Consider the following 16,120-nt stretch of genomic DNA (forward strand, 5'->3'; position numbering starts at 1 on the left):
CTCTGCTTATTACTTACTAGTATAATTACTGTGCCTAATTTATTAATTAAGCTGTTATCACAGATACACACACACGTATAGACCTGTATGTATTTACATAAATACCTATATATACACAGGTGTAGGTGTATGTGTGTGATGTGTGTGTGTGTGTGTGTGTGTGTGTGCCTGTGTGTGCGCACGCATGTGCTGGCATATGTGTATTTCAGAAAAATAAAATAGTAGACAGAGTTCAGTGTACTCTGAATTCACAAATCTACTGCACATTTTGGAACAGAACTCTCACAGGTAAGGGGATCCATTATAAATGTTAAGAGATCATTTCTCAACCAGCTTTCTCCTTCTTCCCTTTTAACAAGGGTTGAAAAACCAGAAGCCTATACATAATAGAAAACAGCTAGTGGACCCCAGCATTTCCTCTCCGACTAAAGGAGCCTGTTGCTACTTGGCCCCTGCTGCCAGATGTTATTTCTTAAAACCTGGCAAAAACTTTTTAGATTAAAACTATTAATTGAAAATGAAAATATTTACCTAGAATATAATTACAGTCAAGTCTAACATGGTTAGGACAAAACAAAATAGGGACAGCCATACTCCATTCGCAAACTACATTTTTTTTTCGTTTCTTAACCTAAATTTAACAGATTAGGCTTCAGAGTAAAGAGGGCTGGCAATCTAAAGAGCAAAATTTGGCAAAATATAGGCTAAATTCTGATAGATCCTGTCAATTACAGAATTGCTATAATAATTTTAAGATCTTAGCATTTGGGCACAGGACGTAACTCAATGACAATATATGCTTAGACAGCACATGACCCTGGATTCGTCCTCAAGACTGAAAAGATCTTAATACTGTTAAGATAACACCACTACCCAAAGCAATCTGCAGACTCAGTGCAATCACCTATCAAAATCTCAACAGATTAGAAAGGCCACCACACAGGTCATATAGACTCTCATATCCTGAAAAGGAGCAGTTCAGAAATAAACCTTTATATATATGGCCAACTGATTTTTGACAAAATTGCCAAAACTATACAATAGGAAAAGGACCTTTAAAACAAATGGTCTTGTGAGAATGAAATTGGACTCCTACCTTAAATTACATATAAAAATAAACTCAAGGCCTGGGGAGATGAGTGAGTGGTGAAAGCACACACCATGAGAGCAAAGGGACTTGTGCATCCATGTGGGCACAGCAGCTCACGCCTGTGACCCAGCTTTGGGAGGAGCTCGCCAGCCAGTTTAGCTGAAACAGCCAACCTCTGATGCAGAGATCCTGACTCTCAGAGGAAGGGACTAGACAGCCTCCTCTGGTTTCTTCAGGCATACCTGTACACACTCTCACACAAATTAACTCAGAACTGTGGGATGCCTTACACTCAAAGCTATGGCTCTCAAAAATCTCAAGGGAAAAGCTTCATGGCATGGCTTCTCGGATACGGCATTAAAACAGGGAACCATAGGGAAGAAATAGAGAATGTCCCTGTATCAAACTTTACAACGTTGTACATCGAAGGACCCTATGTCAAGAGTGAAAAGACATGGGAGGGAGTACTGAGTCACTGCTGATTCACACCCAGAAAAATAAAGGGAACTCTTGCAACTCAACGGCATGAAACTATCTAGCTGGAAAAACAAACATTTTGAAAAGACATTTCTTCAAAGGAAGGCCAACACGAAAGGACATTCAACACCACTAGTTATAGGACTTACGCGAACCCACACCACAACAAAATGCTGCTCCACACAATTAGGATGCCTGCTACCAAAAACTAGTAATTCTGAGGGGAAAAGAACTACTACCAAGGATATGGAGAACCTGGAGCCCTTCACACTGCTAATGGAAATATAAAATGTACGGTCGCTGTGTAAAACAGCTTAGCAATTTTCAAAAAGAAAACAAGGAATTACCAAAGACCTAGCGATCTCATGCATGGTTACATAGCCAAGGACACGCTGCTCACTGCAGAGCCAAAATGCAAGGCAGAGTACCCAACTCTGCTACATCCACAAGGACAAGCAAACAAGAGAACTATCAATATAGGCCTAGAACCCCACAACTGGGTAGGTGAGGGCTGTAAAACCAAAACAGGGCAGGTGGATGAGAGTGAAAGGAGGACACTGTCTGTGTAACATTAATGAGCAGGGGACACACTGTTCCATAAACCTGAGCCAGTCAGAGCCAGTCAGAGAGCAAATACTTAGTGATCCTACTAGTGTACCTTATCTGAAATAGTCAAATTGTAGAAACAGACATCAAAATTGTAGTAACCAGAGGCTGAGAGGGAGAAAAGGTTGCTACTCAGCAGGTGGAAGTCTCTTTATGGACTCCCCATAAGTTCTAGAGATCCATAAACAACCCTGGCCAATACTTAACAATGCATTGTGTGCTTCAAATTTTAAGAGGGTTGGTGAGAAAGCTTGGTAAGCAAAGTTAGTATTGCGTAGAATATAGACCTGAGTTTGAGCCCAGAACTCACATAAGTAATGCCAGGTGTGGGTAATATACATTATAAGCCCACAGAACAGATGTGAGGACAGACTGGGGCTCACTGGCTAGCCAATTTAGCCTACTTGGCAAGCCAATGAGACCTTGTCTCAAAAACCAAGGTGGAAGGTGCCTGTGGAACACATGCACTCACATACATATGCACCAACGTATGAATATCTCCATACCCAAGACGAGGACTGATCCCTGTAAAGACAACCCAGGACTGATCTCTTAAATCCCCAGCCCTGTAAATGTTCTTACTGACAATAAAAAGTTTACTTTTAAAATGATACGTTTTCTATTATATATATTTTACTACAAAACTCAAAGTTGTGGATTTTGAATTGTGTGATATAAAGAATTGTTGCACTTTTTTGGCTGACTATAAACTACTATGAAATAAACCTATATAATTAGTAAGAAGAAGGGATTATGATAGACTGAAACAGGGCTGGATGATGGTGGCACATGCTTTTAATACTGGCACTCAGGAGGCAGCGGTAGACAGTTCTGAGTTCGAGGCCAGCCTGGTCTACAGTGTGAGTTCCAGAACAGCCAAGGCTACTTAGGAAGCCTATCTCGCAAACAAACAAAAACAAAACAAAACAAAACCCAAAACTACCGACTAGGCACTATCATTTGTCCCAACAGAAGCATATTTTCCTTCATTTCAGGAACTATATTGCCATAATACCCTGCACAGCAGTTCAACTCCCACTGACGAATCAATTACCATGTCAACACCTTCAAGCTTTGAACAAGTTACATCCAGAAGTTCTTTAAATGACTGCCTGAAATCTGTGTCTAAGGGTTAACTGGAATGAAGTAGAGCTCAGTGTGCACAGGCCAGGGCATCCTCCGCACTACAGAAGCCCGGCACTGCGGTATCCACCCAAAAGGTGGAGTGGGAGGCTCAATCTCACTGTGCAGCAGCCATGAGAACCGCCTGGGCTACATGACCTTTTGACCCAAACAAAGAAAAAAAAATTGCAACATTCAGTGGGGCGATACTTTGGGGGTCCTACAGGAAAAGAGACAATTGGGCAGAAGCAGTATTTAAATTGATAGAGACATTTTTAAAGAGCTAATGTCTGAGAACTCCCTAACAGTAATGAAAGACACCAAATAGCACAGATTTAAAGAGCTCCCCACTCAGAACTCACACCTAAAAGCCAGATGATGGAGGACACTTGCAATCCAGCCCCTAGGAAGCAGAGGCAAAAGGATCTATGCTCTGTTACCCTCCGCTAGGTGAGTTCAAGGCAAGTCTGGGCTACACCAGACAGTCTTTAAAAAAAAAAAAACAAAAAAAAAAAACAAAAAACAAAAAAGAGAATATTCACACCTAAATACATAGCAGTGAAATATCTAAAGACGAGACTCAAGAAACTTTTTTTTTAAAAGAATGACAACATTATTGATAGAGGGTTTGGGGAGATGGCTCAGTCAATAATTGATTCATGTAAGTGATTTGAAACATTCAATACCAGGAATGGGCCATGATCTTTATGTCAAACACTTTTACTGTAATTAAACATTTTTGCTTATGTATGTGTTATGTGTATGTGGACAGGCATGCATGGGCCATAGTACAATAGTACAATGTGGAGGTCAGAGGACAACTTCAAGATTCTGCTGTCTCCTACCATGTGGGTTCTGCAGGTCATGAAGGCTCAGTGACAAGAACCTTTACCTGCTAAGCCATCTTAACTTTCATTGTTGTTAATGTTTGTAACAGAATTTCTGTTTATCACTTTAAACTGTTGCTGTATGTGGGTGATGGAGGTATGCACATATCATGCAATGTCTGAGGAAGTCAAATAACAACTTAATAGGGTTGGGTCTCTCCTTCCAACTTTGTGGGTTCTGAGGGATCAACCTCAGGTTGTCCAGGCTCCCATAGTAAGCACCATACCCACCAAGCCGTCTTACCAGTTCTCTTTTATCTTAAAAATCCTATTTTGGAATGGGGGAAGGGGACATACCTTTAAGCACTTGGGAAGGCAGAGGAAGGCAGAACTCTGTAAATTCAAGACCAATCTGGTCTATGGAGCTAGTTCAAGGACAGTCAAGTCTACACAAAGAAACCTTGTCTCAAGAAACAAAAATGAAACAAAAAGATCATATCTTCTTTATGGTTAGTGAAGGTTTAAAGTCACTTATTGGGTTTAGCTGTTAGGATAATTCTTTGAAGAGGATCTGTGGGTCTGTTCTCTGGTTAAAGCTTTTCTTCTTGAATCTTGTTTTCAAGCATGAGGAACACTTGTTGAATCATGACAACTCATATAACACATGCTTGTAGTCCCAGCACTGGGGAGCAAAGCTAGAAGAACCCCTAGGGCTTACCAACTAGCCAGCCTACCCTAAACTTTAAACCAAGGGCCCCAGTAAGGAAGCCGATCTCAAGACAAGGTGGCCAGCTCCTAAGAAATAACACTTGAGGCTGACTACTGGCACACACGTGAACAGACACATGCATACATATACACACATAAGCACATGTGCAATAGATTATTTTTTTAAACTGATAAAGGTAAAAACATTGATAAGGTAAAAACATTGATAAGTAAAATGTCAAACCTATTTGGGGGGCATAGAGGTGAAATCCTAAACAAAACTTTAGCAAACCAAATCCAAAACGATAAGTAATCAAGGTAGGGGGTGAAAGGAGGACTATGAGACCATAATAGTTTGGGGGAAAGAAATAAATGACATTCACAGGGCTGGAGATTCAGTTCACTTAAAAGCACTGGCTGCTCTCCTAGAGAACCCAGGTTTGACTCCCAACAACTACATGGTGACTCACAACCATTTATAACTCATCCTGGGGAATGTGACACACCCTGCTGGTCCTTGCAGGCATTGAACACACATGGTCATACGGTGCACACGTGCACACACAAGCAAAATACCCATGCACATCTAAAAAAGACATTCATACCAAGCACCTGTGTTAGGTTTACAAAGGGCTCTTATCTGATACCAAGTGGGACTGGATAAGTATCACATAAAAGGGAACCACAGCTTCATCCTGAGACCAATAACAGAAGGTATCCTGCCAGCTCTAACAGTGTCAGCTACACAGAACACTTACTAGAGCTCTCTAACCAGTGCGACCAAGGCAGGAAAAAAAAAAAGGAATGTTCAAATAGACTGGCTATGAAAAAAAGCAGTCGCCAATCATAGAATAAATTATTCAAGTTTGGACGCAAGCAAAGTTGTGGACAAAAGGACAATTTTACAATATCAAACTGCAACTGGGGAAATGTCAAATTCAATATTTCCCCAACTAATCTATAAATTCGTGCAATCCCCAACAAATCCCAACAGGAGGTATGTTTTTGGTAACATGTGGTAAACATACAAAGAAGTGTGTTTAAAAAAAAAAGAGAGAGAGAGAGAAAATAACCAAGTTGCAAGGGCTAACTCTAGTAAATGTAAAACTTATTGCTTAGAGCAAGAGCAGAGAGGTCAATGGAACATAAGAAATTTAAAACAGATTAACAAATTATAAAATAAAAAAATAACAAAATTGGCAGAGTGGAGCAAAGGGGAAAGACATCTGGTGGCACAGGACTGTAATTCTAGCACTCAGGAGGCCAATGCAGGAAAATCACAAATTCAAGGCTGACTGATCTGGGTACCTTATCATCAAGGGCAAACATATATGAAGGCAAAACACTCATATACATAAAATTTAAAAATACATCCTTTGATGAGGTTGGAGTGATAGCAGTTAAGAGCACTGGTTACCCTTCCAGAGGACCAGAGTTCAATTTCCAACACCAATGCATATAAAATAAACCTTTAAAAAAAAAAAAGGCCTTTGGGGGGTTTCTATTGATTAGTTCAACCATAAAGTGCATGGTTAGCATGCTAGAGGCCTGGGTTCAATCTCCAGAGCCTAAGAAAACAAACCAAAATATTTTTAGTAAAGCCACAGAGAGAAAGCACATCTTAACTCCAAGTGAAAACAACTCAAGTGTCCAAGGGCAAATTACGTTGTGGTTTTATTCATAAAGGACAATAACAGAAGCCACAACTATGCTCAGTACAAACAACTCTCAAAAACATGTTTAGTGAAAGACACCAAATACTCAGGAATACATTGAGTAACTCCATTTACGTTCATCTTAAAAATCAAAACAGGGAAATTTTCATGAGGACGCCTGTTAAGACTACAAAGAAGTGCAAAGAGTAAATATGGAAAAGCTGGGGCACAGTTCCTTCTGGAGGACAGAAAGAAGGCACGGCTCTGCTCTCTGGACCTTGGAAGTGATCCATGCCAATAAACGTGCTTGGCTACTTTTCTTTTGTGTATTTGCAAATCTTAAAAGCTCAAAAATAAACAACAGACAGCTAGGAACTTATCTCAGTTGGTAGAGAATGTGCCTAGCATGGTCAAAGCCCCGGGGGTTCCATCCCCACCGAAGTATAAACCAGGCATTAGCACAGCGTGCAGTTGTAATTCTAGCAAAGAGAAGTAAAACCAAGTGGACCAAAAGTTCAAGTCAAACTGGGCGTGGTGTTTCACATCTTTGAGGCAGTGGCAGGTGGATCTCTGTGAGTTCCAGGCCAGACAGGGCTACACAATGAGACTTAGTTTCTTCAAATGTAACATAGTTCAAGGTTCTCCTCTCCTACACTTGCTATTGAGTGTAGGGTCCACATGCTGAAAGAGAACTGATTCTTGCCGTGCACACACATGTACACATGCAATCTCTCTCCCTCTGCTTCTCCCTCTCAAAACTGTTAAAATAACAACAAAAGGCTTATGAAAAGCCTGGTTAAGGAGGACAAGAGTGAATTTCACATTCTTACCTCATGAAATCCTCACAGCAGGCTCAAATAATGAGTCCTGCATCAATGAGCAAACGATCACAACTCATCAGAACCCTCAGGACCTCTTATGAAAATGTAAATTGGAATGGGAATGCTAAATAATCAGCTCAAGGGAAGAATTACTTCTGGGAAGTCCAAACAGCTACTTCCTCAGTAATGCTTTATTTCTGCCTGAAGTGTGTTAGCCTTAGTTTTGCTGTTCCTAGCCCAGGCTAGCCCTGAGCCCCTAATCCTCCTGCTTACATTCCCTAAGTCCTGGAGTCACAGAGGTATGCTATATATCCCTGACCTTGTGGGCTTTAACTTCCTATCCTCCTGCCTCAGCCTTTGGAGTGCTGAGATTACAGGAGTATGCTACCATGCCTGACTAATTGTTTTTAAGTCTAAAGCAAGCATTATAAATGTTAAGAGAAACAAAAACAGATGTTGACTAGATGTATTTTTAAAGCTGCCTTGCTGTGATTAATTAAAGGAGGTGAAATAAATGTTGCCCAAACATTTCATCTCTCAAAATAAAAATCCTATTTCTGCCCTCCCAAGTCATAAATTTAGTGTTCCAGGAGAAAAAAAGTATTTGAAAATAGCTCTTACCACACTACTAAATCTTCCATTTTCTTCTCCAAGTCATTTTTTTTATACTCTTCCAACCATTCTGGTGTGGGTTACATCTCTCAAAAATGAAGTATAATATCAGAAGTCTTCTGCCATGCTAGCACCAGGACCTGAGTTCTCTTTCTCAGCACCCATGTAAAAGTCAGGTATAACAGTGACATCTACCGTCAGCTTGGGATAGGAGAACAGAGACAGAGCCCCAAGCTTGCTGGCAAACCAGCCAGGAAGTCTAGTTCTCTGGTTTAATCAGAGATCTTATCTCAAAAATAAGGTGACCAACAACAAGAAAATTCCTGATGCTGACCTCTGGCTTCCATACTGCGCGCGCTCACGCACACACACATTTGTATTTAAAAGGAAGTGGAACATGATAAAGCTCATCAGATAACTTTTAACCCAGAATAACTCAGTAGGTAGGAATTACTTGTTTCTCTTTAAGCCAACTCATGTACAGAGCTTCCCAAGTGGAGAGAGCCCTAGTAACAGACAGGCACTGGGTTTCTACCAACAGTATCTCTTCAAACCAAGCCCAACTTGATTCAAAGCTGCTCCATTCTCCTCCATGGCAGGTCCTAGGGACCTGAGACATTGAAGTGGGACTATCCCTCCTCCACAGAGGAGCCTTGCATGTTTCCTCACCACAAAAGGAGATATACAAGGCAATTTGCTCTTCCTGTGGACATTACCATCCTCAGAGAAGTGAGTCTCAGGAAGGCCAAGTGAAAAGGTTGGTGGTGACTTGCTCAATTAATAAGCTAGCCTTACTGCTGTCCCATATCAAAATCTAAGTAACTTTTTTCTGAACCTCAATCTACTAATTATACAGCACACTGATGAAGATTTGTAAAAATATATCTGGAGCTGGCAGCCTCTTCTCAGAATGACATAACCCCAATTCTGATACAACCCCCAACATGGAATTATGTCTTAATTATTTTCTTATTTAGAATACAAAGATAAGGGCTGGGGGAATACAAAGGGCTAGAGAGATGGCTCAGTGGTTAAGTGCACTGGCTGCTCTTCCAGAGGTCCTGAGTTCAATTCCCAGAAAGCATAACCATCTATAATGGGATCTGGCTCATAACCATCTATAATGGGATCTGATGCCCTCTTGTCATGCAGGCACACGTGCAAATAGAGAACATAGATATATAAGTAAATAAATCTTTAAAAAACACAAAGATAAAACAAGCTTACTATTAAAGGGAGCTTGTGCTAAAAGGTCTTTATAATCAGTGGAAAATGTAATGTGGTAAAGCCTTCAGTACTGTAACAATAACTTCAAAGAGTTAAGTTTGGTGTGTACCAGTCCATAACATAAATTGCTTGAATTTACAGAAACCTACAGCCAATAACAACAGGAGACTCCCTGAGAAGAATGAAAAGAGCAGTGAACTTGGAATAAGAAGATTCATCTACTGGACTCACTTTTTGGGGGTAGTAAGAACAACTATTTCACCAGACTACCCTGGTGTGGGAGCAACACTCCTCTGCTAGTTTCTTCTCTATACCTCAGGAGCCTGAGGAGCTTTTGGAAACAGCATCCCTGTTGCGGCCAATGAAATCCTTAATCACATGGAGTACACCTGGACAGCAGGAAGCAACCGATGCAGCTTCCGCCGCTGCACCATTTGGCATTCTGTACCGACCCAATAAGGTTAGCACTAGCAAAAAAAAAAAAAAAAGTGGGTTGGGGATTTAGCTCAGGGGTAGAGCACTTGCCTAGCAAGCGCAAGGCCCTGGGTTCGGGCCCCAGCTCCGGAGGAAAAAAAAAAAAAGAGGTTAGCACTAGCTGGACAAACAGTAAATGAACCATCAGCTTCCTAATCTTCCTTTTTAAAATAGATTACAGGGGCTGGAGAAGTGACTCGGGGTTAATTAAGAGCATTGGTCACTCTTCGGGAGGACCCAGGTCCAATACCTAGCACACACAGAGTGACGCACAGCCACCCAGTTCCCAGGGATCTGGCACCCTAATGTGGCATCTTCCGATACAGGAGCACATGTGGTACAGACATACATTCAGGCACTACCATACGCACATGGTAATAGTAATAATAAAAACAATAGATTAGAGTTGTGTTTAAGACAACCTCATTTTAAAAACAGCTTCAGCTAGAGATGCACATGAGGAGTAGAATGCTTGTTTACTATGTTTTTACATATTCTTAAGATTCTCCTCAGCTGGCTGTAGTAGCATGCCTTCAGACAGAGCTCTGGGAGTTTAAGGCCAGCCTGGTCTACATAACAAGGCTCCAGCCTAGCCAAAGCTATGGGGTACATAGTGAGAACCTGCCTCAAAAACAAAAACAAAAACACCTCACTTCTCAAAATAAAAGAACAGAAATGATTTGTTATGCTTTATATACTGGACTGGAATCCCTTCTATCCGAGGCTACATGGTCTACTTTCCAATTTAAGCTATAAATCAAGGTACAGAATACTAAACTCAATTAAGTTCTGAAGTAATCTAGTTTATCTCACTAAAAAACAACATGAAAATTGAATTAGAGGCAATTTAGAATCCTCTTCTCAACTGGCCCCACCATAGCAACTGCAATCTGAACAAAGATTCGCCCCTGCTTTTAGTCACACAGAAATGTTATTTTCTGTAAGTAGTTAATTTTAAGAGAATTAAAAATAAGTGCTGATATCAGCATCAATACACAGTGTGTGCCACTTTTATAAAACTTCTACACATCCTATATCTGGAAATATAAGCATCACCAGAATGTTTTCCAGGCTTCTTTGAATGATATAATTTCAAGCTATTTCTCATTTATTTTCTGTTTTGTTTTTTACATCTTACAATGACTGACTATGCATTACCTACACAATTTTTCTTGTGTTCCTTTCAAAGGGAAAAAATGCAAGCTGGTTGTGGTGGTGACATGCTGGCAGTCCCAGCACTCAGCAGCCCCAAGTGGGGTGGGGATGGTAGAAGATACCATGACATTAGCCCAGCCTGAGATACAAGACCATACATCTCAAATACGCAAGAAGTGTGAAATCCTGAGAACTCAGTAAGTTAAGAATCTTGAAAAGTTATGTTTTGATTTTCCAAAGTTGAAACTATCAGGTGAGTTAAAATCTAGTCTTTATATTTGAAAAAATTACATAACCTTTCACATACTAATGCCAATGGTTCAAAAGCATATTAGCTTTTTTTTTTTTTACAAAAGTGACCAGATCAACTAACAGACTGATGTACAGACACAACACAGAGTAATATATCAATATTAAAATCTCCCAGATCATAACTGTCCTGATGTTATATAAGAGAATGCCTTTACTGTAGGTCTTCAGGGGCAAAGAGGGTGGTATACATGACTGACTCCCAGGAAGATCAGTAACAAATATAATAATGGTAACAGAACAAATGATAAACTCTTTCCCCACTCCAGGGTGCTGGGCACTCTGTGCTGAGTACACCCCAGACATGTAGAAGCCAATTCTAAACATTCGGAATGTCAATGCTGAGTGCAGGGAAATTCCACAAGAGCTGTTTGAACAGTTTTGCATTTTTGTAGGCTTGAAATCATTTCTAAATCAATTTGAAGTGAAGAAAAAGCTAACAAGGAAAAAAATAACATTCAAAACTGTGCTTTAAGGGGGAAAAAAAGGGGCCACTGGCACCCCTCACATCCCCCCCCAATAACACAAACAAAATTAGGCCTCATGTCAACAACTTGAAGCAAGACTATTGGGGGAAACATGACAATATATTCAAAAATGGTGCTAACAATGCACGCAAAACCGGCAGTGAGCAAAATGTGTGCCAGAGAAATACAAAGGCTTACATAGGTGGTGTTTATTCAATTGTCTAGGAGCTACACCAGAACACAAAGAGACTAAAAAAAAATAATACAAAGGTATGTTAGCCAATGCACTAATTAAAATTAATGCACTTATAAAAGTTAAGGTACTTTATTTTTTCATACTAAGTCTTCACATCCTGGTGTGTATGTTACACTTCATAGCACATTTCAATTCAGAAGTCACATTTTCATAGAAAAATACCTGATTGGCATTTAATATAAAAAAAAGATAAACTTTTAAAAAAAGATTCTGGTTGGTGGCATGTACCCTTAATCCCTGCACTAAGGAGGCAGAGGCAGGTGGCTCTCTGAGTTTGAGGCAGCCTGGTCTACAGAGTGATTTCCAAGACAGCTAGGGCTACACAGAGAAACCTGTCTGGAAAACAAAACAAAACAAAGCAAATAATTAAGCTGTGCTCGCTTCGGCAGCACATATACCAAAAAATTAAGTTACTTCAGAGTTTGTTTCCCCAGCAGTGGGATATCTACACGTTGGAAGGAGAGAAGTGACTCGATGCTTTATACTTTGTCCATGACCAGCACAGTGGCCTCAATATACAAATAAATAAGCGAATGTATCTTTAAAATATTTTAAAGAGGGAGCTGGAGAGGCTCAGTGTTTGAAAGCTCTTCCCACTCTTCCAAAGTGGGACCTGAGTCTGGAGCCCATAATCTACATCTAGTGGCTCACAGTCCCTTGTAGTTCCAGCTCCAGAGAATCCAAAACTTCTTATGCTCCAAGGGCACACACATGCCATACTCGACACAGATATATACACACGCACAGATAGTAAAATAACATCTTTTAAAATATTATAAAGGCTTTCCCCCAACTTTCAAATATAAACGTCATTGAAGAATTTCTTCCTCAACCATTTAAGTCCCATTATGCTGACTGCTTAGTTAGATGGGAATGAAAAGAAATTCTTCTACAGAAGAGGACCAGACTGATAACACTTAGTTTCTCTGTTGCTAGCAGTGTCTTTACAAATGCACTTGCAATAGAAACATTATCCTGACACAACTCTACCTTTCACAAGTATCTCAGAAAGCAGTTTCCACCTCAGTTGTCACTCTTGAGTTTCCTGGATACTGCCCATCAAAAGATCACTTTCAGACATAGCAGAGGAGATTCAAGTTCTGGCTTTCAGAAGCTTAAACATCCATAGGAAAGGGAGCAGTTTGGGCACACACTTGGGACTTGCACACAAGAGAACATGCCCTGGGATTTATGAAAGGAAGTGCCCAGAGCAGAGAGGTGTTTAAAAAAAAAAAAAAAAAAAAAAAACAGGTGCAAAAGATTAATTTAGTCAACACTAAGCAACACTAAAGATCCGCCAATCAATAATTCTGTGCCAAGCAACTTGATCAGGGATTTGGCCAGAATCCCCTTGGCTAATCTCAATAAGGGCCTTCTCAAAGACATCATGATTTAAGCCATTCGCATCTGAATTACGGCTCTAGCAATCCTTTGCTTGACAGCAAATAAACAAGGAGTACACATGTGAATAAAATTCTGCCAGTCAGCAAAAGGAAAGACCACTTGAGACAACAAAAATACTGTTCCAAGAAACTAAAGTGTCCACAAAACCCCATTTTAAAAGGATTTGGCAAAAAATGTTTTTCATGTTGTTTAGCCAAACTTTTCAATTGAACAGTGTAGCAAACGGTCAAAATTAATCCATAACAACTAATTCTGATATTGGTTTTTTTCCCCTGGAGGCATTAAATGTTAAATGGATTCTTTAAAACTGAAGAATCCTTTGTTGTAAATTCACTAGCACCTAACGTTTTTCACACCACTGGGAAGTGAGGTTGAGTGTGAACAATGGTTTTTGACACTGACCCATTAAGTCTCACCTAATAAATAAAACTCAGTTTCCCCACCCCCACCCCTTCTCTTCTTATCCTGCTCAATGTAGCTGTTTCCCAGCCTCATCTTATCAGGGATCACAGATACTGCCCTACCGACTGTGTGGAAGGTGAAAGAATCTAAAAGTCCAGGTATAAACATTCACTGTTTCTACCTAGGACTTATCTTTTTTCCCACAACAGTCAAAAAGTTTTAAGCAAGACAAATACAAAGATTGTTTTGAGCTGTTCCATCCAGAGGATTTTTTTTTTCTCATTAGATCTTTTTACCAGAAGAAACATTTACACATTCTGTAGAAATGAATTCATTCTGAGCCGGGTTTTTTATGAGAACACTCTCAGGTAATGCCTATTTAATAATGCAATCTCTGGGGGTTGGGGATTTAGCTCAGTGGTAGAGCGCTTGCCTAGGAAGCGCAAGGCCCTGGGTTCGGTCCCCAGCTCCGAAAAAAAAAAAAAAAAAAAATAATGCAATCTCTGACACAAGCTCAACATACAGAAAGCCACGGTGCTTTTTTTCTTTTTTTAATACAACGAGCAGGCACAAGAAGAAATAAACTACACCAGAAACACACATCCCAGTCCTACAGTTCAAGCACTATTTCGAGAAAAGTAAGTAAAAATAAAGTCCCACGTCTCCCTAGGCAACAGAGGGTTCTTGCGGGGAGGCTAGGTGCAGAGTATGCCGCAATACCGGTTCCACACCCGACATCCTGCCTATTCCAGTGGCCTGAACTCCCGCCAACCACCAGGGACCCTAGACGACTTCTCCAGGTTAACAGGGGTGACCTCTGGTGCAGAGCAACCACTGTGATCCCGACCCAAGAAAATTACCCCTGAAAGGTTTTCCAAATGTAATGGTGGATAGCTTCCCTAAAGGCTCAACGTCCCCCGGGAGCAGGAAAGCCGGGCTCCCTAGTTTGCCAGACTTGTGCAAACCGCTGGGAGGCAGGGAAGGGCGCAGAGCGCCCCGCTGCCCTGGCGGCGCCTCCTCTCCCGGCTCTCTCGGCATCTCGGCCACTCGCCAGGGCTGGAGCTGCATCCCCGCTGCCAAGTCCACCTGGTCAACGACGGCTGCGCGCCGACCGTCAGGTGAACCCGAAGCCCAGGCCCCCCGGCCGCTGCAGGCACCAGGGACCCTGTGCGGGCCGGCCCACTTAGAGCGCCGCGGGACCGCAGGGCGCACGGCCGTGGCGCGCAGGGCCTCGGGAGAGGGAGGGCACGCGGTGCGGTGTCCCCGAGGATGCGGCGGCGCCGCCGGCGGGTAGGGGGCCAGGGCGCCCCGCGGCCCCGCAGCCCGGACGCCTTTCATTTGGCCTCTGCGGCGACGGAGGCAGCCGGACCTCAGCGCTAAGCTCTGCGCAAAGCTGAGGCGCGCGGGCGGGGTGGGGGAGAGGCAACCTGCCGCTGCGCCGAACCTCGCGCCGCGCCCCCGACCACAGTCCCACGCCCGCCCACAGGCCGCGCTCCCAGGCTACCGGAGGAGACCCCGCTCCGGCGTTCGCCTGGTCCTCACCTCGATATAGCCAGCCAGAGCCGCTGCGGGCGCCGTGAGCCCGAGCAGCAGCAGGACAAGAAGCTTGCCGGTGGCCGCAGCGGCCGCGGTCCCGGTGGCCGCCATCCCTCTCCGGGTCGCTGTGGCGCTGGGCTCTCCTCCTCTCACGCACAACCGGACCAGAGCGTCTCCCTAACGCGACCCAGAAGCGTCTGAAGCCCGTTCGCCGCCGCCCCGGGGGTTTTACACCGACCGGAACTGACTTCACAAAACCACGCCCTTCTTCAACAGGATCCAATACGAGCAGGCATAACTAGCCTAAGATGCCGCCCCTTGTCTAACCAAGGCCCAATCAGAGCATGGATGCACCGTCTCCCCTCCCCGCCCAGCGCGTGCCCCCGCATGGCCCCGCCCCAAGCCACGGCCAGCCCCGCCCCCGCTCCGGACTCGAGGCTGGGGACTCACGAGTATTCGCGGGCAGACCGTGGGCCGCTGTTCCGAAGGCGGGAGTCTCCTGCGTGGTTATCTATTGGGGTGACTCTACATCATCCACCTTCAGCTTCGGGATTCGGGCGCGCCCCACTCCCCCGACCCTGCGGGATATTTTTCCTATCCCTTTGGGTACCGCCCTCTTTGGAGCTTCTAGAAAATGTTTTAATTAAAAACAGGATGAATTGTTGGGAGTTCTGGACGGTTTGCAGAGGACCGTCGCCCGGGAGAATGAACGACCGCATTCTGTTCTCCCCAGCGCTGCACGGGGCGCGCTCTTCCCCAGACCGCTGCGCCCTTGTTTCGCCCCTGAACCCCGCAGTGTCTGCACACCGTTGACCTCTGCTCCTTAGGTCCTTTTTCAGCCCCTCCTCCTCGTCGCAACCCCTGCGGCACCGAGAGGCCTTCCGCGGAGGCCAGTGGCGCCAGGCCACTGAAACACAAGCACCCCCCACCACCATCAACCCCCTTCTCATGTGTTTCAGGACAGGATGCTGG

General features: G+C 43.1%; 1 protein-coding gene across 4 annotated transcripts in view; it reads right to left on the reverse strand.

Annotated features, from left to right (window-relative positions):
* Window positions 1-15,359, reverse strand: part of Aplp2 (amyloid beta precursor like protein 2) — a 61,163-nt gene extending 45,804 nt beyond the window's left edge. For 2 of the 4 annotated variants that reach the window (XM_032911157.1, XM_032911158.1), the window contains exon 1: window positions 15,155-15,359. In XM_032911157.1, coding sequence (XP_032767048.1) covers window positions 15,155-15,259 — 105 coding nt within the window. In that variant the 5' untranslated portion in view covers window positions 15,260-15,359. The remainder of the gene's footprint in view (window positions 1-15,154) is intronic. The other 2 variants (XM_032911161.1, XM_032911159.1) reach the window with 1 other exon arrangement.
* Window positions 15,360-16,120: the final 761 nt, after the last annotated feature.

The sequence above is a fragment of the Rattus rattus genome, chromosome 8 (assembly GCF_011064425.1).
Source record: "Rattus rattus isolate New Zealand chromosome 8, Rrattus_CSIRO_v1, whole genome shotgun sequence".
NCBI lineage: Eukaryota > Metazoa > Chordata > Mammalia > Rodentia > Muridae > Rattus > Rattus rattus.